Genomic DNA, 23,106 nt, shown 5'->3' on the forward strand with positions numbered 1-23,106 from the left:
CGTCAGCTCAATCCACCGCTCACTTCTATCCATGACAACACAATTCACCGACAAGATACTCAAAAAAAGTCACGTCTAGCCAAGGCCTCGATACGCCACCAGTGGCACATACTTTCTCGAGGAGGCTGCCCGACGAATCCAGAGAACCGCTTCAGTATCGAAACACCGCATGGCTTCTTGTGCGGCCCCATGGAAAGTGTCAAGTGTGCGAGCACAAGTACGACTTGTGATGTTGCACTGCACTAGTGGTTTCCATGCTAGTTTTTCTCTTCCCCTCGCAGTACGACAGACTCTAGCGTAAGGACTACATATCAACATGTGACTACTAGAAAAGCGAAGAACTTAGAGGTTGACTTGGAAGTTGAGCCTTCTCTTTAGGTGATGTTCATAGGGTATGTTTCGTCTAGAGAGCAAGATAGATCGTTTCCTCCTCTAGAGCAGAAGATCTCTTTCTCCGTGGGAAAGTGCTCCCAAATCTTGGTGAAAGCCACCACCCGTCTACAAAAATGTCAACATCTTCGGAGCATCAAAGCCCTGCCCCTCAAACCTGGCTCCCGTGGGACTCTTCCCACGTTGTTATGTCTCAGCATCACCTGAAAAGACAACCCGGCACGCACCCACCTGTCGGGCCCCTGCTCTTCGAGAAACAGGATCCTCGCGCGCACGAAGCATTTGAGCCCGAACAGCTGTCCAAAGTACAGGTCTCGCTCCTCCTCACGCTGAAGACGCACGCGCGGCATAGTGCAGCTGCGCATCGACGCAGTCGAACATTGAGAAGAAGGAAATATTGGTCTCGTTCTCCGTCCGAGACCTACGCTCTGAGCTACATGTACCTTTGCGCACCCGGGAGGTGCAAGGGGAATTGGGAAGCTCGGGCAGACCTGCATTTCGACCAACATCTTGGAACCAGTTGTTTGACTTTCGGAAGGATACGCGATTCGATGGAATAAGGGCTGTTGTAGACTCGTGGTGCTGTGTTGCTATGTCCGGAAGCCGGTGCCCGGGGTCGACCTAATCTGTCCCGCGGCTAGCTACATTTCTATGTCCGACATGGATTGCATGGTTTGGGTCCGGGTACGAAGGGCGATTGCATCGATATAATGATCTATCAATTCTGCCCGGTCTATTACCTGTCGTGCCTCTACAGTTGTTACCTTCATAGGCTTGCGATTCCGCGGGATGCCATGAATAGTGTGCGTAGTGTTCACGCAAATCCAACGCTGTTCGTAGAACAGCCAAGGCTGTGAACAGTATACACACCATGGAAACGCTGCGAGATACAAAGTCTACATATCTCGAAACAGTTACGCTTGGCAGAAGAATTCTATTGCCTCCCCCTGACGATCATTCTGACGTGTCTGGAAGTTCAACCGTGGCCCCCATCGATACACTAGGATAGTGACACCTTGGCAGAGCGACGTAGGACGACAGCACTCGAGTCAATAAACTTCAGGCGCGAAAGGCATCGAACGTCCAGCTGAGCGACGTTCCAGGAACGCGAGCGTCATCTCGGCCGGAAGATCGTGATTCACCACGAAGCGGCACGGAAAGTTTCGGTATCCCACCTTCCATGTCGTGATACCTTCAATCTTCCATCTGTCGAGACAGTAGACACTCCGTCTGTCCAATCGGGGAGACCGAAGATGGTCTGAGCAGTAGGAGAAACATGATTAGCCTTATTGGAAAAACAAAAACAAACGGCTCAACAGAGACCATCGTCGATTGCCCATTCTCTTTCCCTTTCTCTGCCCGAAACCCCAGACCTTGCCCTGAGACATGAGGTCCTTCAGCGTCGTACACAACATACAGGTGCGACCAAGCTTCAAGCCAAGCATCATCCGTCGGACCGTCAGACCACTGCCCACCAAGCCACAACTACACAACGCGGCAAAGAGAAGCAAGGAGGGGATCAAGCCTCTTTTTCGCAAGATAACGCCAAGGGCAACCGAAGGAGTTCTCGTGTACCCGTTCTGCTAATTTCTCCTTCTCTCCACGGAAGAAGTTCTGGAAGGAAACCGCTCAGCCCCTCAGGGGTCAGTGCCACGTGCTCGTACGACTGCGGCCACATGGTTGTGAAGACACGAAGAATCCGTGGCAGTCGAAATGTGGCGCTCGTCGGCCTGAGAGAATGGTAAGTGAGGCATCCCGAAGACGGCACAGGCTAACAGCCACAACAGTCGATTCAGAGACATTCGGGAAGCGAGCTGGAGAGTAAGCCTTCTACGTTTGCTTGTGTCTCGCTAGAGAAGCTTTTACCGGAATCTTCGATCCATTGGAACTTTTGGTCTGGGTGAGAAAGGGATTATCGTGACGGAGATGGTTCAGCTCCTGCGATGAACCGAAGTTTGGGCTTGATGAAATGCAACTTCTAGCGAAAATCGAACGGTCTATGTAAGGAAGATCGGGTTCAAGATTTTGTCAATGATTGCCGACTGCCTCGACACGGACTGCCGACTTTATTTTGACGATTGCTTCTTCTAGTCTGGCTAGTATGGTCCGGGGCTCCAGAAGAGTAATGAGCTGTCAAAAGTACCTACCATTTACAACTTGCAGTCATGCACCGGTATCTGATCCCCTTACGGACTCTGAGAGACTTGTACACCCAAAGTTGTAATCTCACGACAACGACATGTGAAAGGATATAGATACGAAACTTGTGGATGTTCCTAGCAATCTGAGCCTATGAAGGCCACGACTATGAAAAACGTCACTTGCTGTCTGCAATATTATCCCAGGTGTCTTTACGGAGAACTCAAAGAGTTTCAAACTATCACAGGAACAAATGGCCTGATGGTGCCCCCAAGGGGTAACTGTTTTATGGTTAGATACGATTCACAGTACCTTTGAATCCACCAACAGACCCTCATGGAGCTTACAGCAAGCGCAAGTTGGCATATTCTGCATCAAATCACCAAGGCCCAGGAACAGTTACTGTTGATATCCTGGGGCATTCGAATGACTCTGTTTTGAAACGAGAATGCTTGTCACGAGAATAATCAATCCTCCTCAATATTCTCAATCGGTCCAACAACGGAGGAAGCATGGTGCAATGAGCCAACGTTGGGAGCAGCCAAGAAGCCATGACATTTGTCCCCATAGAGTCAAGGTGAATGTATACTTTCGACTTCACGTCAGGCCCCTTTGTGAGTAGGTACCTAGGATCGACAAAATGTACTGGATATGAACCTGTAGTATCACGTCTTGAAGCCAGATAGACTTGGATGTTCTTCAGGCGCTCAATCAAGACATTTACTGGAACCTGACCCTCAAATCATCTTTAGACTAGGCCTGGATATCTGTAATCAGGAGAGGCATTGGCGATGCTTAGATGCCTTTCGTATGTGGCGCTGTGATAGCTGCCGGTCTTACAGCATGACTTCAGGCGTATCATTGTTCGGAACATCACAACACCATGAGGATCGGCGACTAATAGCGAGGCAAAGATACGCAACGTAGTACTTTCCACTGATACCACCCTTGCGCCATCATCGAATATTACCGGCCCGAGGCCCTTTGTGGTCAGTCGAACAGCGAACTAGAATTGCGCTTGAGCCGCGAACTTTCGACTGGTTTTGTTTATCTGCGCAGCCGGCCGCTACAATGACAGACGATTGGCCGGTTTCTTGGCATTAGGAACGGTCGACGGATGCTTGGGTGCCGTCTTTGTTCGAAGAGGCGTCGGCAGTAGAACACATGGTGGCGCAGGTTAGTTTCCCTTCCTGTCAAACCTTGCGAGAGAAGGGTCCTGGACCAAAACAGGACACCATTTCGTCGTCTCTGGGCAAAATTGAAGGTACTTGGGGCCTCAATTGAAGTCACCAAGCGTTGAAGGAGATTTGGTCACATGAAGCCACCTTGAAGTCTTCGCAAAATCATGCAGGGCTCCTTGCTGTGGTCTAGACTGGGATCCGAGCTGACAGCGACGATCGTAATCGTTATCCAGATGCACGGGCTCTTGAAATGCCGATTCCAAGGTGAGGAATGGTTTACCGGACCAAAGAAATAAGACATGACACTCGAGACTAGTGACACTGAGTGACTTGGCACGATTGAATTTGATGGCTTCTATGGAATCATCTTTTGTATCGACCGGGGGAGACAGCCGCATGCCCGGGATCTGCCCAAGCCTGTGCATCTTACAAGGGCCCCTGAATGCTTTGGGGTCCCAAGTCTCTGGATTTGGGATGGACTTGAATCTGGTTGCATCGGCTTGCTCCAGCGCTCTGGGCCCGATTTCTACGAGATGAGTATTCTGAATCATGACTGTGCGGCATGAGTTGATGATAAGAGACTTGATCCCATGTGCAAGGAATACATTCATCTATGCGTAAGTTTGGAGTTCTTGACTTACATCTGCTTTCTCTATACGTGCAACCACGTGGTTCCGTCATCCACACACGAGCGCGAAAGGGCTTGAGGGCCTCTAAGCCAGCCGGGGCTGCATAGGAGGATAGCGATTCCATTTCATATTTGTTCATTCGCCTGCGTAAATGCCGTGTCTCAAAGAGGCTGACGGTGCCAACCGGTCGTTGAGAAAAGTTGGAGCTTTAAGGAAAGATCAACAGACGTCTATTGCCGTGAATCCCAACGCTAATGCACATCCAGCAGGTCGAGGACGTAGCCATCCCAATGAAGTAAGCAAGTATGCATGCCGTTTGGATGAGGGGATCTCGTGGGGCTTCGAGCAGGCTGTTTGACTCGGACTTCTCAGACTAAGTCATTGTTGAGTACTAAGATTCCAAAACTTGACGCATGCAAGGCACTCCATCTTGCTTTTCCTGGGTGAGATTGAGTCGTGAAGATCGCAAAATCCAAGACAAAACGGTACTCCTCTGATTGGGCCATCTCTCATCTAGCGCGGGCTAGTCGCAACGTCTAGCGAACTCGATCTGGTCCGGGGGCACTGGAGCACAGACGGTATCGAAAGATCGACAAGATGAAGAAGAGGAGCAAAGAAGACGGGGAGGAACAGAGGCAGCCCGAGTTGAGGCGAACACCCTGCTTTTCATCGGTTGTGGGCCTGCCAATGTACCAAACAAGGTATTCGCCATAGCTGAGGGACGCCACAATGCGAGGGGGACAGCACGGAACAATGGGATTCGCTGCCTCGGAGGGACTGAGCATCTGTATCACATTGATATTATCGCCAAGCACGCTATCCCACGGCTGGATCTAGCGATCTAAGATGGGCGATCCCCATACTTCTCAGGTGCCAATGCTGTCGTTTGTGAAGCGTTGACGAGGTCTTACTGCGGCAAAAGCTTTGTCTTGCAACCCACATCCACGAAAATGCTGTTGTCTTGAAAAGTGCGGCTGCCCCCTGCCCAAGTCCGTATCTGAACTTCAAGAAGATCACGACTACCCCCCTCTCCCTTGCCTTCTTCATGCAACGTACAGACACTACGACATACCACCTTAACAATGGATCCAGCAGCATTGGCCGGCCTCACGATCTACAACTTCCCACCCATGCCGCCAAAATGGGATAGAATTGGCATATTTTATATCACATTCTGCGCAACATGGACAGCAATCGTTTTTGCGGGTATGGCTTTCCTCTGGGCCAACCGAAGAAACCCCATCTTGAGACTTCGCGGCCTGCCTCTGGCCTTTGGGTCCATTATCTTTCTGCACTTGTATTGGTGCATGGCTCAGATTACATACCCGATCGGCGGAACGATGCCCGTGGTCATTGCGTACGACGTTCAGTACTTTGTGATGGGTATCTGGTTTCCGCTCGGTATTGCGTGCTTCCACGCCTCTAACAGCAGGTTTCTACACGTTGCGAAGTTGCAGAGGCTTCACTTCACTGGCACTGGCGCTGGTAGTATCCGAAGAGGATGCAATGGTTCGAAGACGTCGTGGCTTTGTCGCTTTAGAAATATGGACTATGGGAGGAGAATCCTGATTTTCATCGGTATCGGTGCGATTTTTCAGGTATGTTGGATGATATAACTCAAAAGCCCTATTCAACTGAACGATATTGACACTCTCAAGTGCCTACTCACAACCGGCATGTGGGTTGCCTGCAAGAAATATCACCCTACCTTCGGCATCCCCGGCACAGAGATCCGCGGAGACAACATAGTAGAGCAGTTGATTGACCTGGGCCGCGGATGGGAGTGGTGGCCAACCCTCCTTTGGCAGTTCATTTGGACTTGGATTGTATGACTTTCTCCTTCCATACTTTGATTCATATCCCTCAGCTCCGCGTGATACACTGATAGCTGACTGCCTAAAGGTTGCGCCGACACTCATCTGGCGGGCATGGAGTATTCGAGATACAATGGGATGGCGAACTCAGACCATCGGTTGCTGCCTTTCAGGGTGCGTTACAATTCCTAGCCGTCTTCTCGTTCGAACTTTGCTGACAGCATTGACTTCCAAGTCTTCATGCAACACCGATGTTTCTCATTGCATCATATGTACCAGCCTTCAACACCATCAACATGTACTTCCCTCCAAGCCAATGGTTGGTACCCCTACTACTCAAAAGCCTTGTAGTTGCTGATGCAAGGACCTAGGATTCATCTCTCAACCATGATGTTTGAGATTTTCACGATTTTTGTCCCACTCTTCCAAATCATTCGACTCCGCATCCTCCTCAGGAACGTCACGGAAGCCAACGCAAAATGGGAGACTGAATCACAGACAACACTCAGGGCGTCGACTGTAAGGTCGTTCCATGGCAAGAAACATCCAGTCTCTTCCAGCCAAGCTGAAAAGGGGCAGCCGATTGTCTGCCAAACGGATTCCGCCGACATTGGTACAGATATTGATAGTCGTCTATTGACAATGACCGCACTCGATCACGCTTTAAGGGAGAATCAGGGCGCGTTGCAGGAGTTTTCTGCCCTCAGCGACTTCTCCGGCGAGAACATTGCCTTCCTCGCTCGCGTCTCCGAATGGAAGTCGAGATCCTGGCCGAATGCCATTTCGGATTCGGAATCTCGCGAGTCTCTCGCTCAAGAAGAGAAACTTGATGCATACAATCTCGCCCTCCAGATTTACGCCGACTTCATCTCTCTGGAGCATGCTGATTTCCCTCTGAACCTTCCATCACAGGATATGAAGCAGCTGTTCCGGGTATTTGACAAGCCTGCCCGCATCTTGTTTGGGGAAGATGCTTCTGTCAACACTGCTGTCCCCTTCGATGACGCTTACCTTAGATCACGCACAGGGTCAAGCTCGGGAAGCAGCGGTGATATCCGGCATCAAGCTCGCTACACCGGTGATATCCCCGCGGGATTCAGCTCTACGGTGTTTGATAGCGCACAAGACCACATCAAGTATCTTGTGTTGACAAACACCTGGCCTAAGTTTGTCCGGGAGATGCACTCCAGGCGACGGTCCAGCGAGACCAGCCGGAGTGTTATGACAGCCGAGACAACAAAATCCGAGTCTTCTCTTCTGACCAAAGTCTCGAGTAGTGTCTCGAGCCTTCTGAGATCTGTCAAGGCTATTTAGGATTGGGCTTGCCCGAATCTTCTTGGCTGTGAAGGCGACGTAACATGACGCCTTCTCGAGGCCATCTTCTTTTCACACTACGTCACAGACGGTAGCCCAACACTTTTCTTTCGCTTCAATATTTAACTCAATACCCGGTTGAAGAGATTCAACCAACATACTATAGTACTAGTACCATTCTTCATGTCTCTCACCCAGTCCATAGTTGGCAGTCAGCTACCAATTCACTACTGCGTCATCTCAATTTTGGCCTTAACTTTGTCTACCATTATGTGGAGAATTGTCTGTTGGTAACTCGAGTTTAAGCTTGCAAGACGGCTGAAGCTGTTTGAATTTACTTAGAGCAAGCTAGACCTTTGACCCTCGTGCTTAGGGTCAGCGAGGGTCAGCGAGGGTCCAAGTACTCTAAAGATCTCCAAGCAATCATACTCGCAGGATTGAACTCGACGCCATCATTTTGAAGTACTTTGTCATCAAAGACATTGGTTTCCTAAGACTAGGTTGAAAGAAAACAGACCAAACATCTTTAGACACGCTTGCAATCAGTAATCTACACCCGCTCTCCCTCGAGACTGTCATGTTGAATGTTACACCGCCACTCTCGCCTTCATTCCTCTCACGTGCACCTAGGTAAATTCCCTTACGCCTCGCCCCAAATCTCGTCAGCAATCTTCCTAATCAAAGAAAGCTTGCTCTTCTCGTCCTCCAAACTCAACGGGTATCCGCTCTCATGCGTGCTGAAGCCGCACTGGGGAGACACGCAGATACGTTTGAGCGCCTCCTCCTTGGTCTCACCGCTTCCCTTGGCGACGTACTCCGCAGCCTTGAGAACGCGGGCCTTCATCTCCTCCTTATCCTCGAGCTTGGGGATCTTGGTGCTAATGATACCCACAACGACGTTCTTGTTCTTAGGGAGGAATTGGAGGGGCTCGAAACCGCCGGCGCGCTCGGTGTCGTACTCGAGATAGAATGTGTTGACGTTGAGGTTCTGGAAGAGCTTCTTGGCGATGATGTCGTAAGAACCCTCGGCGAAGTGGCGGCCCCCGATGAAGTTGCCGCGGCACAGGTGAATACCGGTGTGCATGTCTTCGGGAAGCTTGCTGACTGTGTCGTTGTACAGAGCAATGTAGGCGTCAAGGAGGTCTTCGACGGTGCCTTCATTGTCCTTGTCCTCCTCCCAGCCCTTGCGGAACTGTTGCGAACAGAAGTCTGCGAGAGATTAGCAATTGTAGTGTTGCCGGACTCAGCTTACTCACAAGCCATGCCGGGGTCGTCGAATTGAACGTTGCGCAAGCCAGCGTCGTAAAGCTGCTGGAGTTCGGCCTGGTAAACCTTGGCAACATCCTTGAAGTACTCAGCATCGTTGGCGTACGCCTCCTTGGTGTATGCTCTGCCCTGCTTGTAGCGCATGTGGAACCAAGCTGGCGTGATCATGGTCAACTTGATGTCCTTCCACTCTTCTTTCGGCAGGGCAGCCTGCACCAAACGCAGCTCATGCAAGTTGGACTTGGACTTTGAGGGCGAGTGAGACAGCTTTCCGCCGGCGATGACAGAGTCGCCGGGCATGACCTTGCGGTCCTTCTCGATAAGGCTCACCACGTCGGGGTGGTACAGCCGGAACATGCTGGCCTCGGCATCCTGCAAGCGGGTAGAGCCTTCGAACTCATCCCACATGAGGCCCCAGAAACGGGTGCGGTTGAATTCGCCCGAGGTGACGCCCTTGATGCCCAGATCGCGCTGCAGCTGGACCACCTCGGCGACAGACTCCTTCTCGACGGCGGGAAGACCGGCTTCCTCCTCGGACAGACCCTGATCACGGATCTTGCCTTCGCGAATATCGAGGAGCTTCTGAGGGCGAAGGAGAGAGCCCATGTGCTCTGCCCTGAAAGGGGGCGCTTTGTGGAGCTTGGTGGACATTTTGGAAGGACTACTGGTATCAATGGAATGCTGGGAAGTAAGATGTATGTCTCTGTACTCTACAAAACACCCCTCACGTCAAGAATTTTAAAGGTCGCGATATCTCGGTGGGTGGCTGATCTACCTAGTGTCGAAGGCGGGGCAACCGGATTTATAGCAAACGGATTTACATGGCGGGGCAAAGTGAGGGGTCAATTCATTCAGACATGTATTGTTTGCCGATTGATGGCCAAGGTTGAGCTGAAAGCTAGTCGCCAGGGGTCAGAGTAGCTCACGTCAGCCAGTGTGAAAACCCAAATAGATGAGAAACCAGAGTTGGTAGCATTGGCCGAAAGGTTGTCTCCTTCGAAGCCGCCCTGCGCGGCCGACTCTTCGTCGGAGCTCTGAAGAATTAACTAGCTTCTGGGGTGCATTTGTCCCCTCTTCTTATTGTCCGAGAAGCAGCTTTACCCCTCAATCTCCACTTCAGTACTTCGGCAGTCGCATGGCCAACGTTGATGTAAAGTCCCATTAAGAAGACGGGAAAACCTCGTGTGTCAACCCCAAAATAGTTACTACACTCCTAACACTTCGACGTCCTGGCTTCAATTTGTGAGCAGATGAGAGAACACTGAAAAAAGAAATGAGTTGACTGAAGCACATGATAGAAGAAATAGTAAAGCTCTGACGGTAATTACAAGACAAGTATGGTCACAGCGTTACCGGGGTAGACGATAACGTTGGGGCGTTGTCGGTCGACCTTCATTTGATCGCGAAGATGTGTGTTTGTCAGAGTGGAGACTCTCTGTACAATACAGAAGACCGAGCCCTTTGCACCAGCCTTTCGCGAACAATGTTCTTAATTACGAGCAGGCACGGGATAAAAGCCAAAGGCACTGTTCAGAGTATGAAAGCAGCTGTCGAATTGGAGGTCCAAGCCGACCAGCGAAGCTAGGGCACGCAGTGGCCGGCAACAGTCCCTATATCAACTTGCAACAGCCCAGTCAACCTACCGTTGAAAACGGCCCTTTTCACTTTGTGCAAAATAAAGATATAGACCAATACATTCCATCACCCAAAGAACTAGGCGATCCGAACCAACAACTCTGTGATAGAGATACCAACAGCAGCTGCCATGGCTCAACGAGGTGCTTTGGCGCTTCTGAGCGATGATTCCCGGACGCTTCGCTCCATAGCAACGGAGTCGAACTGCAGGTGACATTTATTTCTTCCTTGATAGACATGAACTCTTAATCTCCGCTTGAGTGTGATTTAGTCACTAACTCGTCCCCAAACACACAGGGGAACACGCGATCTTAAAGAAGAAATTTGAGGAACTTGAATCAGTCCAGAACAGAATATTGGAAGAACAGCGGAAGTTTTTGCCGAGTTAAATATTGTATAAAATAGGAAAAGCTTTAATTGATTTCGCAGGAGAAATGAAGCTGCTTGGCCAGCATCAAAGTAGTCAAATATCGTCACCATCTCATGCAGTGTTCATGATGCTCCAGCAAGCACCGCAAGAGACGTCGCGACTTAGTCGACAGGTTCTTCAAGGCATGCGTGGAGTTTCTTCGCAGCGAATAGAGATGGCTTTAGACATCATCGGATCAGTTGCCAGGGTGGAGGGAATCAACGGAAGCGATATCGTCAAGAAAGTGACACAAATCGAAACATTTCGCATGTGATGCAGTCAAATCAGTCACAAATCCTATTTGTCTAAATTCATGAGCCCGGAAGACTGACGACACCCCTTTCAAGCGTTTGATTGTCATTAGTTGCCAGTCTCCAAGATATGTAGCCAGCCGTCACTCTTGACTACTTTTGTGGTATCCTCCGCGAGGATAGCGCGCAAGGTCAATTCCATCTTTTGCGCAGTTTGATCGTTCAGTTGCTTGAGAAATTACCAGCTGAGCGAACGTTGGCCATGGGTGTCGATTATGCGCTATTATCTGAGTGGGATTTTAACGCCTTGCGGCAGCTATTCGAGATAACTTTGTTGTCTATTCCAGGAGCGGTGGTCTTCTGCGCCATCGATGGATGTTCACGTTATCCGAACGAGGATGAACTGCAGGTCACACTGGAATACTTACTCCGGGCCTGCCAAGCACAGTCTCCCTTCGCCCTCTACACATATCCCAGCAGATACCAGAAGGCATGACGGTCTTTCTTCCTGCCACCGCAAGGCAGGAAAGGCCTGGTTTGACCTATGTCTGGCAGCCGAATGCGCTTTCCCGAAGGCAATTTGATGGACAACGGCCAGGAAGTCCTCCGCCTGTACTCTTCCGCAACCCCAAGGACGACTGAGGGGGTAGAGAATAATAAGGTGTTGAACATGCTCTTTGAGTTGAGGCTGAAGATCACGAGCTATTAAAGCTTGCCATAATCCATCTCATTTCTTATTACCTTGAGCGCTCATTTAGATTGAAATAACCGAAATTGTTCTCCTTGAACCTTGTGTGAAACACTGCGCATATCCAGAGTCGAATACAACAGGTACAGCCCAGTTGATTCAGTTAGCTCACCTTCCACTCAAGTCATCATTCAAACTTCCCCTCTCAAGCCCTATGCAAGCGTTTGTAATGTGCGTAGTAGCTGGCACTGGACTCTTGCACATTATCCAGCAGTGGCAAATCCTGTTTGCGTGTATGGATGTCGTGAAACGACTGATACTATTGACTACAGAATGCGGCATCATTCGCTAAAGTAGGAATAAGAAGGAGTGGTGGAGGTCTATTCAGTACTTTCCGAGAACATCTCCTAAAATAAACATTTGACCCTTAAAAGCTTCTTTCAATATAGGTATACGGGATGGTCTGGTATAATCTTTCTAGATGAGGAATACTGTTTTTCTGTCGGAATTGTCCACGAAGATTCTGTCCTTGCCTCTGAATGATGCGATTCCGATGCGTCGAAAGCTCCCATGCTAAGTCGACTTTACTTTAGCTGGGTCATTCTCACGAGAAAGAATCAGAAACGTATCCATGAAAATCGTGCCACCTTTGGCCTCCTCAATCATCCTCGTCCTGAGAAGCGAGCAAGGGTATGGGAGTCCGGAATCTACCGGATGACCGGGATCGTCGAATCGTCCTGAGCAGGTCCAAGGTATTGGGCCTTTGGAGAAATCGGTCTCTTCATCGTTGAGCAGCATGTACGGTGGATTGTATAGCATGGCTTCTGGCGGTATGCGGACTGAAATACTCTTGACAACTCCACGTATGATGAGATGACAAGACTCAATCTGGGACGTCATCGGGATTCCCTTCCACTCGATGCCAAAGGCGACCAAGTCCACGCCATTTGAGACCTTGAAGCGGCGTTGAAGTTTGAAGCCCCAATCATCTACCATGATTGGGGCGTTACAAGAAAACCAGGTCCAAGAGGGTGCTCCAGGAATACCGGGGCCCTTCTTTTGGCCATTTCTGATCCAAGCCAAGTCTCGAGCAAGATTGTCAGGGTAAATTCCGAGAATCGGTTTCTTTGAAGTTAAGTTTGTGTAGTGTTTGGTAATCCCGGCGAAAGCTTGCAGCCGGTCGGAGGCGATAGTAAAGTCTCGCTTGGAGTAATCTTCGATCCATTCAGGCCACCATTGGGAAACTTGCGTGATGGGGTATGTCGAATCACTTGCTGTAAAATGGTGGACCTGGTAGGTCTGAGTAGCTTGAGTTTCGTACAAGTATTGACACTGCCAGTGAACGCCCGACTTCAGACAGTGAAGAATCCTTGGAGACAAGATTCGCTCTTGAAGCGCCCATCCTCGTGTGCTGAGCTGTGCTTGTCGTGGAATTTCGCGAAGGTCAAGGTATTGAAAACGGATCATTCTAGTGCAAGACGTTTGGGAGTAGCCGTCCTCTCCCTTGTAGGTGAACATCCGGACTGTAGGATCTGCCTTAGCTCTTGCCGCACTCTCAGGATCATTAGTGTCTCCTGGACTCGAGTCTTTGCCATCTATAACTGCTTCCATGCTATTATCGTCTCCTGGGAAACAGCCTCCTTCGCTATCCCAAGCGTCGCTTGCTGCTATAGTGATAAGGCTTCCAGCATAGAAATCCCCCATGCGAGATGCCTCCAATTCCCACTCTGCCTGGTCATCTTGTACTATACACAAGGAGTCGATCCAAAGATAGCTGATGCCTAATGAGCGGACTAATCTTATAGCGTGTCGGAAAGTTTTAGGAAGAAGGTTCTCAGGTATAGAAACACCAAAGTCTTCTTCCGTAGCTTTTGTAGTTCTTAATGGAGTCGATGTTCCCCAGCAATAGCTCAATGTTGCATATCGCACGACGGCGGAGAGTTGCTGGAATACTTCACTCGTGGTAAACACCAGGCGTAAAGGCTGATCCGGTCTCGTATCGATGAAACGTTTTGGCAATTCTCCCTTGCGTGGTTGGCAGTAGCTACCGTGCGTGCTCTCACAAGTATTCAACCAAGTCCTTGCGCATAGTATCCTGTCTTCTGCCAAAGTCCGGAGTGAATATGTCCGACCTGACATCCAGAAAGAAGGATGCTGGCATGCTACGGGAAGTGGTCAGTACATGAGTGTGAAGCTTTCTGCAGTATTGATTTAGGAATAAGAATTGGGTTGAGACATACCCTTATCTGGATCCTGTGGCGAAATGCCTATTGATGCCTCTGAAAGATACACAAAACTGTCTCGTGTGATTTCCAATGAAACTTCAAGGCTTGCCCAGAGAATCCTACCAGTGTTGTTTACCTCCAGTACTTTCAGAGCAACGGGATGTGAGCTTTCTGTTGTTACGTGCTTGAAACGCTCTCTAGCCTGGTTCAGACTGTGTTCAATCAGCAACTCCCAAAGAGCCGCGCACAACGGGCAATCTTTCTTGGAAACGAAGAGTTCTTTGGTTTCCTGCTCCCATACGATCCATGGTGTTTGGAACTTGACAAGAGACTTTAAGCGGGCGGTATACTCAATAAAATGCCGGCAACTCTAGCAAGGGTCCATGTCGGCCCCGATGTGTTGGGGTATTGACTCAGTCAATCACTCTCCGTGCTGTTCTCGAGCCCATTAAAAAACTTGAAACGAGGCATGTTGGTATCAGAAAGATCCCGATGGTCGTGCTGACCAGAAGAAGTTCAATTTGATCGAACTCGCATCTTGGCTAAAAGAAACCGGTTTCAGGCAGCAGCCGGCGCTTATGCGGGGTACATTTGTGATGCCGGTTGCTTTAGAACGTGTAGCTGAAATGCGACTTGCGGGCTGATTAGTTACTATTGGTCGATATTGATGTGAAGTCTCAGCCCTAGATTGTCTAGCTGAAGTTGGCTTTTTCGATTTCAAGTTACCAAACCCCGACGTCTACACCAAAACATCGAAATCCATGAAAGCCCTGTTCTCAGGCAGAAATTTCAGCTTTGAGGTCCTCTGTGTTCATCCGCAAGCTGTCCTCCAGGGAAGTCCAACCAGGCTGTCCCAGCCTCTTCAATAGTGCCTCCGCGCGGTCGACGGGCTTGATGATAACTGGGAAAGGTTCGCTGGCAAAGTTTTCGTGGATGTTCTTGCCCGGGTGCTGCTTGCGCAAGATTTTGAGAACATCATCCCAGCAGAACGACTCAGCGAAACCAAAGATGCGTTCGCTTTTGACATCAGGTAAAATAGCGGCAGCCACATGCAGAATAGCGTCGTCCTGTACATCGATGAAGTATTCTAGCACAAAGTTAGCTATAGGACTGTCCAACTTTCACTTTCAGCACTTACGGGGGTGGCTGAAGTGAGGAGGCATTCTCTGTCCCTCGAGGAAAGGCAGGATGAAACCTGAAGTAGACCTGTGTCCCTGGTTTACAACATCAAGACTCTTTCCCAGGTTCATGCTGGGCAGGACTAATATGACGGTTAATATCCGAGACCAAAAAGCATAGGAGCTCACAATGCAAGCTTTTCTTACCAGAATTGACAACGAGGTCAGGGCGTCTGGACTTGTTCTCTTCGTGGTATTTCCAAACGGCTTGCTCCTGCTCAACCTTACTGGCAACATAGACGAAAGCGCCATGCTCAGGACCCCACGGGCCCGGCGTCCAGGCCAGTTCTTTCGCGTCAGGGCTCCAAGTGTCTTCGGTCACAACCGCCCCCTTCATCTCCATGAAAGTTTCAGGATTCGCGGCTAATGTCGTTGACGATGATGAAGTTAGCACGAAGCGCTTTACGCTCGGCTCCTTGTATGAAGCCTTGAGGGCAACCAAGGCGCTCTCTTTCGCGGTCGGAATGACGTTGTTTGGGTCAGGGTCAAAGCTGACTATGGATGCCGTATGAATGAAAGCGGAGACACCTGGCAGGTATCAGCATAATAACACAGCACTCATTTACCTAACAGTAGGGGCATCAAATACTACCTTTCACGACTTCGTCATAAGCGTTTCCTGCAAGCATATCTGGAACTGAGACCAGTTCAAAGTGGCCCTTGCCATAAGTCTTTTCAAAGTAGGCGTTGAGCCAGCTGCTCTTCTCGATGTCCCGAACAGTACCGCGAACCTTGTAGCCATTCTTGATGAATTGATCGGCTACATGTGATGCGATAAATCCATTGGCCCCAGTAACGAGGATCGTCGAACCGGTGGGTATCACAGGGCTTGTTGAAGTAGTCATGTTGTATTTGTTCACCAGAAAGATCTTTGAGGTATAGCGACGAAACCTGGAACGATGCGGCTGGTCTCAACTACATTTATAGAGTCCGAGAGGAGTAAACAGAGTTCTCGACCTCGTTCGAAGGTTGCTGCCCTTCAGGCTTCATCCCATCGGCCCCGTATGGGTGCCCAGAGTTCGGGCCCCGCTTACAAATGTTTGCGGAGCACGGTTTACTCAGTTACACTGTAAACCCCATGAAACTTGACTCATCCACCGAGTTCTTAAGCTACTGTAGCGGACTTTCGGAGTGTACACTATACATGATGTGAGACAGAAGACATGCAAACTCGCGAAGAGGTGCGTAAAGGCCACGCAGGCTTCCGGCCGGCGTATGCATGTGCCGCCTGGGGGCTGCATACACGGCCGAACGGTCGGAGCAGTGCAGATCATTGCTGCATTATTCAGCCGGCGATGACTCCTCCGCCGCAATGCGCGGACTTTCGGAGGTAGCGCTGACCGTCACAGTAAGCCTTAAACCCGGGCGTGTCCCAATGCCATTGTTTCCAATAGCACTGGCGCCACTGTAAGCATCAAAAATAAAGAAATTCTTCCGATTTTCATCCATGACTTTCTCCGACATAGTAGCTGCGATCATGAACAGCAATTGACAGCGCAGACCCATGACTTGACTACAGCTTCAGGCACAAACCTGGTTCAACGGGCACTTAACACCGAGTGCTCAGATGACAACACGCTCCAATAAAGGTACTAATAATTAAGATAAGTCTACTACGTAATTTAGTTTTCAAGTGCGAAGACCCCTCCGAACTTCAACTACTAGGTGGGACGCTTGCACTACGGAAAAACAACCCCCACGCAAATACCCCGCGTGCCTATCGCTTCCCGAACCCCAAATTTGGCGTTCCATTTTCAGGTACTTTTATGAGCGCTTCGGCTCATGTAAGTGCAACTTTTCCAGTCACAAGTATCCTGCGTAAGATCATGGTTAGCATGCTATTCCCACGAGATGCTATTATAAGGTGTCATGAACCTACTTTGTGAACTTCCGTACCCCACCAAGTAAGCTTCTTGGAAGCCCCGGTGTAGAATATGGCGAAGAAGATGACGATTCCAGCAATAGCAACTGAGCAGTCCAGCGCTGAGCTGAGAACAAAGTTGTAACGTCTCCACCAAGTCCTCTGCCTTCTCTTGATGAGCAAGCCAAAAACGAGACCGACAATCGCCCAGCTGCCGTAGTTCGTTCCGGACGCCGGGGGAATATAGTTGAGTCCACCAAGGAAGAGCGGAATATGGACTTTCTTCAACCACTTGGCCTCGGGGAAGACTCTCTTCCTCACCAGGTAGACGACCACGGGCAGGACGGCGCCGACGAGGAAGAACCACAGCAGCGAGCGGTACATTGCGCCATCGGCAAAGAATCTACGGGGCCCGAGAGCACCCCAAACCATGCTGGTATTGAAGTGCGTCCGAGAGAAGGGGCACGTGAAGCCGTTGGGGGCGTTTGTAGAGCAGATCTCTGGGATGTGGTTGAGAGCCCAGTTGAGAACGGAGACTTGACCCAGAGAGCCAATGACGAGGCCCACTGACTGAACGAGAAACAGTTTTCGGGGCGGAATCTACAACGATGCCTTGTCAGTACGTAAAGGGCGGCTTTGGAGGGGAAACGAGGCGAAGGACTCACGTTACAGTAGATGCCCAACTTCAAGTCCTGGGCAAATGCTAGGCCTTTGATGCCAGAAATGTAGCCAAGGTTGAAGAACCAGATATTGGCCAGAACTTTGCCTTCCCAGATGTATCCTGCAATGATACGGCAAAAAATATCAATTTGAATCTTCATATTTGTCGTCGCATAGACCCAAGCGAGCTGAATTTGACGAATTAGCATTTCTTCATACTAGCAGCAGTTTTAGAAGGTACTTACGGGAACGAAGAAGATGGCAGACACTGCGAACGCGAGGACAACTCCGTACCAGCGAAGCTGAACCGGGTAGAACTCGCAAGCAAACATCCCGAATCCCAGAGCAAGCAGCGCAGCAACCCAGTACCACCAGAGCGGGACGGCCTTGTAGCCTGGCTGAGGGTTGTGTCTAGGGACGATCTTGCCCCCGAGGAGAGCAGAAAGCTGGGTGGACCTGAACGCAGCTGCAATGTGTCGGCGTTTCTCGAGGAACAACCAGACAAAGAGTGATGCGATGGTGGCAAATGAGAGACCAAAGGTGTTGAGCGCATACGTGACGGGAAGGTAGATCTAAGTAAAAGAAGTAAGCATTCTCGTTTAAAGAGCTACTGAAAATAATATAGAATGGGGAGTTTGGGGTATTTGCGTACGTCTGAGTAGTTGGCGTATTTGACAGGATCGAAAGTAAAGTCGTCCTTTTTGTTAATCACTCTGGAAACATTGAACGTCTTTCCCAAGTTATCGTAGATGGAATTGCTCTGGATGGGTAAGTAAGCCGAGTCCCAGGTGTTTGAGTAGTATAGCGCCGGGGAAATAATGTAGATCCAGAACACCAGAGAGGCCAGGATGTTGAGAATGGCCCACGTGGGAACGACAAGCGGAGAACCAATATAGGCAATTTGACTCCCTATTTAATATTAGTATCAACGAGCTTTCCAGGACTTTGTTGGGCCTATGAGGGTTTACTTACAGTCGAACGTGAAAGGAAACAAACCGATGCCACTCTTCATGCCGAATACCTGGTTGACAACCGCATTGTTCGGAGCAATCCAGCAGACCCAGGTGAAGTAGCCCAGTGCTGGGAAGATGAAGTCTGGGAACCAGTACCAGCAAAACGAGGCAATAAAGGCGAGCATAAAGAACTTGTAGCGAGATGCCGTCCACTTTGCTCTAGGGTGCCGATATGTCAGAATGAATTGAACTAAGCATTGAATAATGTGAGGGCACTTACTCGGTCTCGTCCTCTCTCTTGCCAGTGTGCAGCGCAGCATTGAGGGCTGTGTTTCCAAGAACACCAGGCCATAGCAATCCTGGGGGCTCAACAACCAATGCATAGCATAGTCCGGCCAGAGCGAAGCCGTAGAGAATTGTTGACAGTGTAACAGTCAACTCGAATCCCCATCCTGCCTCAAGCCCGTAAAAGACTCTCTGTTCGGTCAAGACGTCGGCACTCAGCCGAGTCAAGAAGCTGAGGTTGGCCATGATATAGACTAGGATGTTTTCCTACGAGATAACGGGTTGTTAGCGTCGGGTGTCACAGGGGCTATGACATTCAGGGATGATGCCAACCTTGTAGTTGAACGGGCCTGGGTTCAGGCTGATGCGATTACCCCTGATGTTGAAGCCCCAGTCGGGAACGACAAACTCCCATGCTTTTCCAACAGGGTATGCCAGAAATTGGATCGCTGACTGGGAGAGACTGATGGATGGGAATCGGAACGTATACAAAGTGTTGACCCCGCTACCCAAAAGGCAAAATCCAATGCCAATCACCCACATGCGGAGCGTCAGGCATGGCAGGGAAGGATCATCGGGTCTCAAACCAACTCCAGCAGCATACAGAACATCTCGACTCGGGGCGGAGGATTCGTCTAATCTTGGTCAGGAAGGAAATTTCTGAATGGAATCGTATGTCGCACCTGAAGAACGCTTCGCTTCCTCAATGGACGTCGTCGGTGTCACAGCCTCTGGCTCGACGTCCGCGATGTCCGCCCCCTCGATGGCGGACTTTTGGTTCGCCTCGACGTTGGCCATATTCGATTGTCGAAGAAGATTGTACTCAGTTGGGACGAGATCATCAAGATTAGATCAGATTAGATGCGAAGAGGTTCCATCAGACTTTTATCCTTCCCGCTCAAAGCTTGGACCTCGGAGCCTCCGCGTCTAAGACGGGACTCGGCGGCGCCAGAGTGGGAGGGGTCCCACATGTCCCGTGCCGGACTCCGGCCGCTGGCGTAAGCTTGATGAATCCGTGACTGATACTGTGGGATGTTTCGAGGGTAATTGTTCGTGTTTTCTACGGAAATGGTTCCGAATATGGGAGGCATATGGCCAACCATGTCTTAAGGTGCAACGAAGAGGTATCGGAATTTCGCTCCGTTGGCATCATCCTTGATCACGGCGACCGCGGGAGGCTCAACCCATGGCCTTGTAGGGCTAAACGAGGGCCATTTGGAATAGCGCTAATCACGCACTTGACGCCGTCCGGCCCGAGAAAGTGGTGGAGGGGACGCCGAGACGGGGATGCGGCCTCAAGATCAGATGGTTTCTCCACTCTTTAGATCTTTCTGTCCATTCAGAGGCGATTGTGTAGTCAAGAATTCTCTTAATCGCCGACGGCTGCTGGATATTTATTCCGTTCGAGGTCAAGTGCAGCTATCGTGAGGTCAGCCATCTTGACAAACCAACAGTGTCTGTGGCACGAGGTCTTCGCATTGGAGGTATGGGTACTGCGAGCTTCTTCGACCCAAAAAGGAGATGTCGTATTTGATGACTCGCCGAATTTCCGAAGCATTGACAAACGATATGAAGATCGATACATGCGAAGCATCATTCAGTATCCGAACATACTTTATCTGTTAGGTAGTCAGTCACCACTAGCTTATTTTAGACTTATAAGACTCGTGTGACAGACTGCTCAAAAAAATCGTTCGGTCTTTCTTCACAGATCACACCTACGACAACTTGCCGAGCTCGACACAAACAGTTGACACTATGCCGGATGCAGCCTGACACCACTAGCCACCGAGGCTCAGCGCTTCGACGAGAAGTTTTCACTAATCGCAATGATCTAACAACATTTTTCAAGCCGGTCTATCGATGGTCCGTGGAAATGGGAAAATTGCTGACGCCGGCGGCCAAAATGAGGGATAAAAAGCTCCAGTTTCTCGCTCTACCCCCTTCTTCCCGAACGAAATCCGACCAACCCCACCCGCTCTGTACCGGTTTGACCCGTTAACCCACGGCCAAACTCCGTCGACCTTGAAGAGGCCGAATCATCGTTCACCATTGACACATTTAGCCGCTCGTGGGGCCTTTCCAACCGAGACTACCTTTCCGCATTCCGCATGTATGCACGACCATGCATTCCCTCTCGCGATTCTCCAATTCTTTCCCTGAATTCGGTAACTGCGAAACCTCCAGTCCTGCAGGTTGAAGACTCCATCTGTAGTGTAAGCTGAGCTATTGGATATGACTTGGACGAACTTTCTGCAACTGCAGTCGTGAAAAGTGAACCCATGGGCAAAGTGTGGATTTGCGTGCCTTCGTCTCTTCTTTTTGAGGAGCCTCGTAGATCCTTGGGTCTCCTGTCAATAATAAGCTCAGAGCGCCAAGGCGGCTCAGCACAGGCCTGGAGCTTGCTTCTCATCTCCAACTGTTGGTTCGCAGACATGACATTGTGCATTCAGCTCGCATCTCGAGGCGGGGAACTCTGCTTCCAACTTCCAACTTCCAAGTGCCAAGTGACCTTGAAGACCGGCCAACTTCCGATTCCTTCTCTAAGATACTCCGTGCTGAGAAGGATGTGTATTTGGTCCTAGTGCATTGAGGAAAGTCTAGAGCATTAAAGATCGCAGAGTTCACTGAGGCACCAATACTTGTCTCACCATTCGTCCGAGACATTGAAGAAGGCCCGGATCTGGCTGGAGCTGCTGCTCGTCTCCATCGCGGCCTAGCCTGGGTTGGGATCCTGCTGCTGCGAGGCTGCGAGCCTTGCAGGTCCCTGCGTATTGCAATTCCGATCTAAGCTGTACTTTGGTAGCCCATCGGGACTTTGGTTGAAATTGTCGTACTCTGTGATAAGATTATTCCAAGGCTGTACCATCGGCGTACATTTGCTCGCAGTTCTCCCTTAGGCGGCTTCTTACAGAATTTCAGAAGGAAACCAATGACTTTCGATGATATATGTAGACTCTGAAACTACAACTCAGCCCGCAGCCCCATAGTTGTGACTTACCCAGCATATATCGAACTCTGCCATGAGTTTGTCTACTCTCTACAGGAACCACAAATTTTACCACCTATAATCCATTCGCATCATTTAGCCATTTTCGAAAAGCTGTTACCATTCTGAGGCTTTCAACACTAGAAAGACTGAAGATACGTGGATCTTGAACTCCATGAGAAAGTTGCAATGTTCTATGCTTGAAGCAAAACTCGTTTCATCAAATGTTATCGAACAAATACTCAGAGTATTGTGGTGGAAATTCTGACTCAAGTCTCTACTTCCGCGTAGCAAGGAGCACCAAGATCTCAACTTAAACATTTTGAATGCAACGTCATCTTTGCTCGTCTACTTGATCGTGCCAAAGACTTGTCTTTCAAACTGTAAATGATCCCAAAACCCGGATAATCGCTCTTCTTCGCTTCAGTGTTGGCCCGGAATTCGAATTATGTCGTGAAACCCAACTCATTGGTAACCTCATGATGAGAAACAGCGAGGACTCGGTTATTTCTTTGTGTTCAATGCCTGACCAAGACACGCCTAGTAGAGCCGTATAAGTGGTGATCTGGGCTCGCAGCTCAGATCTCTGGCCATGTTTGAGAAAGTAGCTTGACAAGGAACTACCGATAATTCTACTGGCAATGTTTGACTTCACAACAACTTCGTTTTGTAGCTGGGGATTAGTTTTGTCCAAGTGTTGTAAAAAGCGACATAAGCCAAAGCTCAGAAATCATGGCTTTCTAGAATGTTGCTAATTCGACTTCTGGTGATTCAAGCCGCACAGAGTCAATGGGTGTTTTGTCTCCGAGACATACCTTCGGAAACTCCGAAGAAAGCGGCATTGGCTGGGTCTTTGTTTCGACAATGTCAAATTTGTTGACATACGCTCAGAGAAACTTGTCGGCAAACTCAATGATGAGCTCAGCAGAAATGCAGCCTGCTGTGTTAGATTGCTGGCTGAAAAGTTTTCGGCTGAGAAAGGCCTGGACGTTTCTTGGCGGAGCTCGATTCGGGTTGACGCGCCTATTCGTTGTTGGACCTCGTCCTAGTTCATCCGTGGACGTGGAAACTCTAAGCGAGAGGTTTTCGAGTTCATCGTAGGCTGAGGCCGTGAGTCCAGGAGAGTAATCGGATCATCCTTGGGTAACTCGGACACTGTCGTCTGCAACTCGTCTATTGCGGCTTCTCGAAAATTATTTTTGCCCATCGTCGTAACGGTCTGGCGTGTGAAACTGAAAG

At 49.8% G+C, this 23,106-nt stretch overlaps 9 protein-coding genes across 9 annotated transcripts; 3 read left to right on the top strand and 6 right to left on the bottom strand.

Annotated features, from left to right (window-relative positions):
• Positions 1–59: 59 nt before the first annotated feature.
• Positions 60–899, bottom strand: CPAR01_05728 (DNA polymerase phi; the record flags this gene model as incomplete). The annotated part of the gene is made up of 2 exons (XM_060490004.1): positions 60–237; positions 622–899. The coding sequence occupies 2 exons, from the start codon at positions 897–899 to the stop codon at positions 60–62; spliced, it is 456 nt and encodes a 151-aa protein (XP_060351470.1).
• An 877-nt stretch (positions 900–1,776) lies between these two features.
• Positions 1,777–1,977, top strand: CPAR01_05729 (uncharacterized protein; the record flags this gene model as incomplete). The annotated part of the gene is made up of 1 exon (XM_060490005.1): positions 1,777–1,977. One exon carries the CDS (start codon positions 1,777–1,779, stop codon positions 1,975–1,977), a length of 201 nt encoding a protein of 66 aa, XP_060351471.1.
• Positions 1,978–5,421: 3,444 nt separating this feature from the next.
• On the top strand, positions 5,422–7,467 carry CPAR01_05730 (uncharacterized protein; the record flags this gene model as incomplete). Its single annotated transcript, XM_060490006.1, has 5 exons — positions 5,422–5,937; positions 5,998–6,165; positions 6,242–6,327; positions 6,389–6,472; positions 6,525–7,467. 5 exons carry the CDS (start codon positions 5,422–5,424, stop codon positions 7,465–7,467), a joined length of 1,797 nt encoding a protein of 598 aa, XP_060351472.1.
• Positions 7,468–8,107: 640 nt separating this feature from the next.
• CPAR01_05731 (5-methyltetrahydropteroyltriglutamate-homocysteine methyltransferase) lies at positions 8,108–9,384 on the bottom strand (the record flags this gene model as incomplete). The annotated part of the gene is made up of 2 exons (XM_060490007.1): positions 8,108–8,676; positions 8,724–9,384. 2 exons carry the CDS (start codon positions 9,382–9,384, stop codon positions 8,108–8,110), a joined length of 1,230 nt encoding a protein of 409 aa, XP_060351473.1.
• A 1,481-nt stretch (positions 9,385–10,865) lies between these two features.
• On the top strand, positions 10,866–11,670 carry CPAR01_05732 (uncharacterized protein; the record flags this gene model as incomplete). The annotated part of the gene is made up of 3 exons (XM_060490008.1): positions 10,866–11,021; positions 11,165–11,219; positions 11,438–11,670. 3 exons carry the CDS (start codon positions 10,866–10,868, stop codon positions 11,668–11,670), a joined length of 444 nt encoding a protein of 147 aa, XP_060351474.1.
• Positions 11,671–12,289: 619 nt separating this feature from the next.
• On the bottom strand, positions 12,290–13,855 carry CPAR01_05733 (uncharacterized protein; the record flags this gene model as incomplete). The annotated part of the gene is made up of 1 exon (XM_060490009.1): positions 12,290–13,855. One exon carries the CDS (start codon positions 13,853–13,855, stop codon positions 12,290–12,292), a length of 1,566 nt encoding a protein of 521 aa, XP_060351475.1.
• An 862-nt stretch (positions 13,856–14,717) lies between these two features.
• On the bottom strand, positions 14,718–15,964 carry CPAR01_05734 (aldehyde reductase II; the record flags this gene model as incomplete). Its single annotated transcript, XM_060490010.1, has 4 exons — positions 14,718–15,028; positions 15,080–15,202; positions 15,267–15,647; positions 15,712–15,964. The coding sequence occupies 4 exons, from the start codon at positions 15,962–15,964 to the stop codon at positions 14,718–14,720; spliced, it is 1,068 nt and encodes a 355-aa protein (XP_060351476.1).
• Positions 15,965–16,986: 1,022 nt separating this feature from the next.
• CPAR01_05735 (OPT family small oligopeptide transporter) lies at positions 16,987–19,676 on the bottom strand (the record flags this gene model as incomplete). The annotated part of the gene is made up of 8 exons (XM_060490011.1): positions 16,987–17,580; positions 17,646–17,828; positions 17,886–18,212; positions 18,293–18,549; positions 18,613–18,812; positions 18,874–19,132; positions 19,193–19,513; positions 19,562–19,676. 8 exons carry the CDS (start codon positions 19,674–19,676, stop codon positions 16,987–16,989), a joined length of 2,256 nt encoding a protein of 751 aa, XP_060351477.1.
• Positions 19,677–22,618: 2,942 nt separating this feature from the next.
• CPAR01_05736 (uncharacterized protein) lies at positions 22,619–22,894 on the bottom strand (the record flags this gene model as incomplete). The annotated part of the gene is made up of 1 exon (XM_060490012.1): positions 22,619–22,894. A coding segment is annotated over one exon (276 nt), but the record flags the coding sequence as incomplete, so codon positions are not given.
• Between the last annotated feature and the right edge of the window lie 212 nt (positions 22,895–23,106).

This window comes from Colletotrichum paranaense, assembly GCF_030867605.1.
Source record: "Colletotrichum paranaense strain IMI 384185 chromosome Unknown Scaffold_4.1, whole genome shotgun sequence".
NCBI lineage: Eukaryota > Fungi > Ascomycota > Sordariomycetes > Glomerellales > Glomerellaceae > Colletotrichum > Colletotrichum paranaense.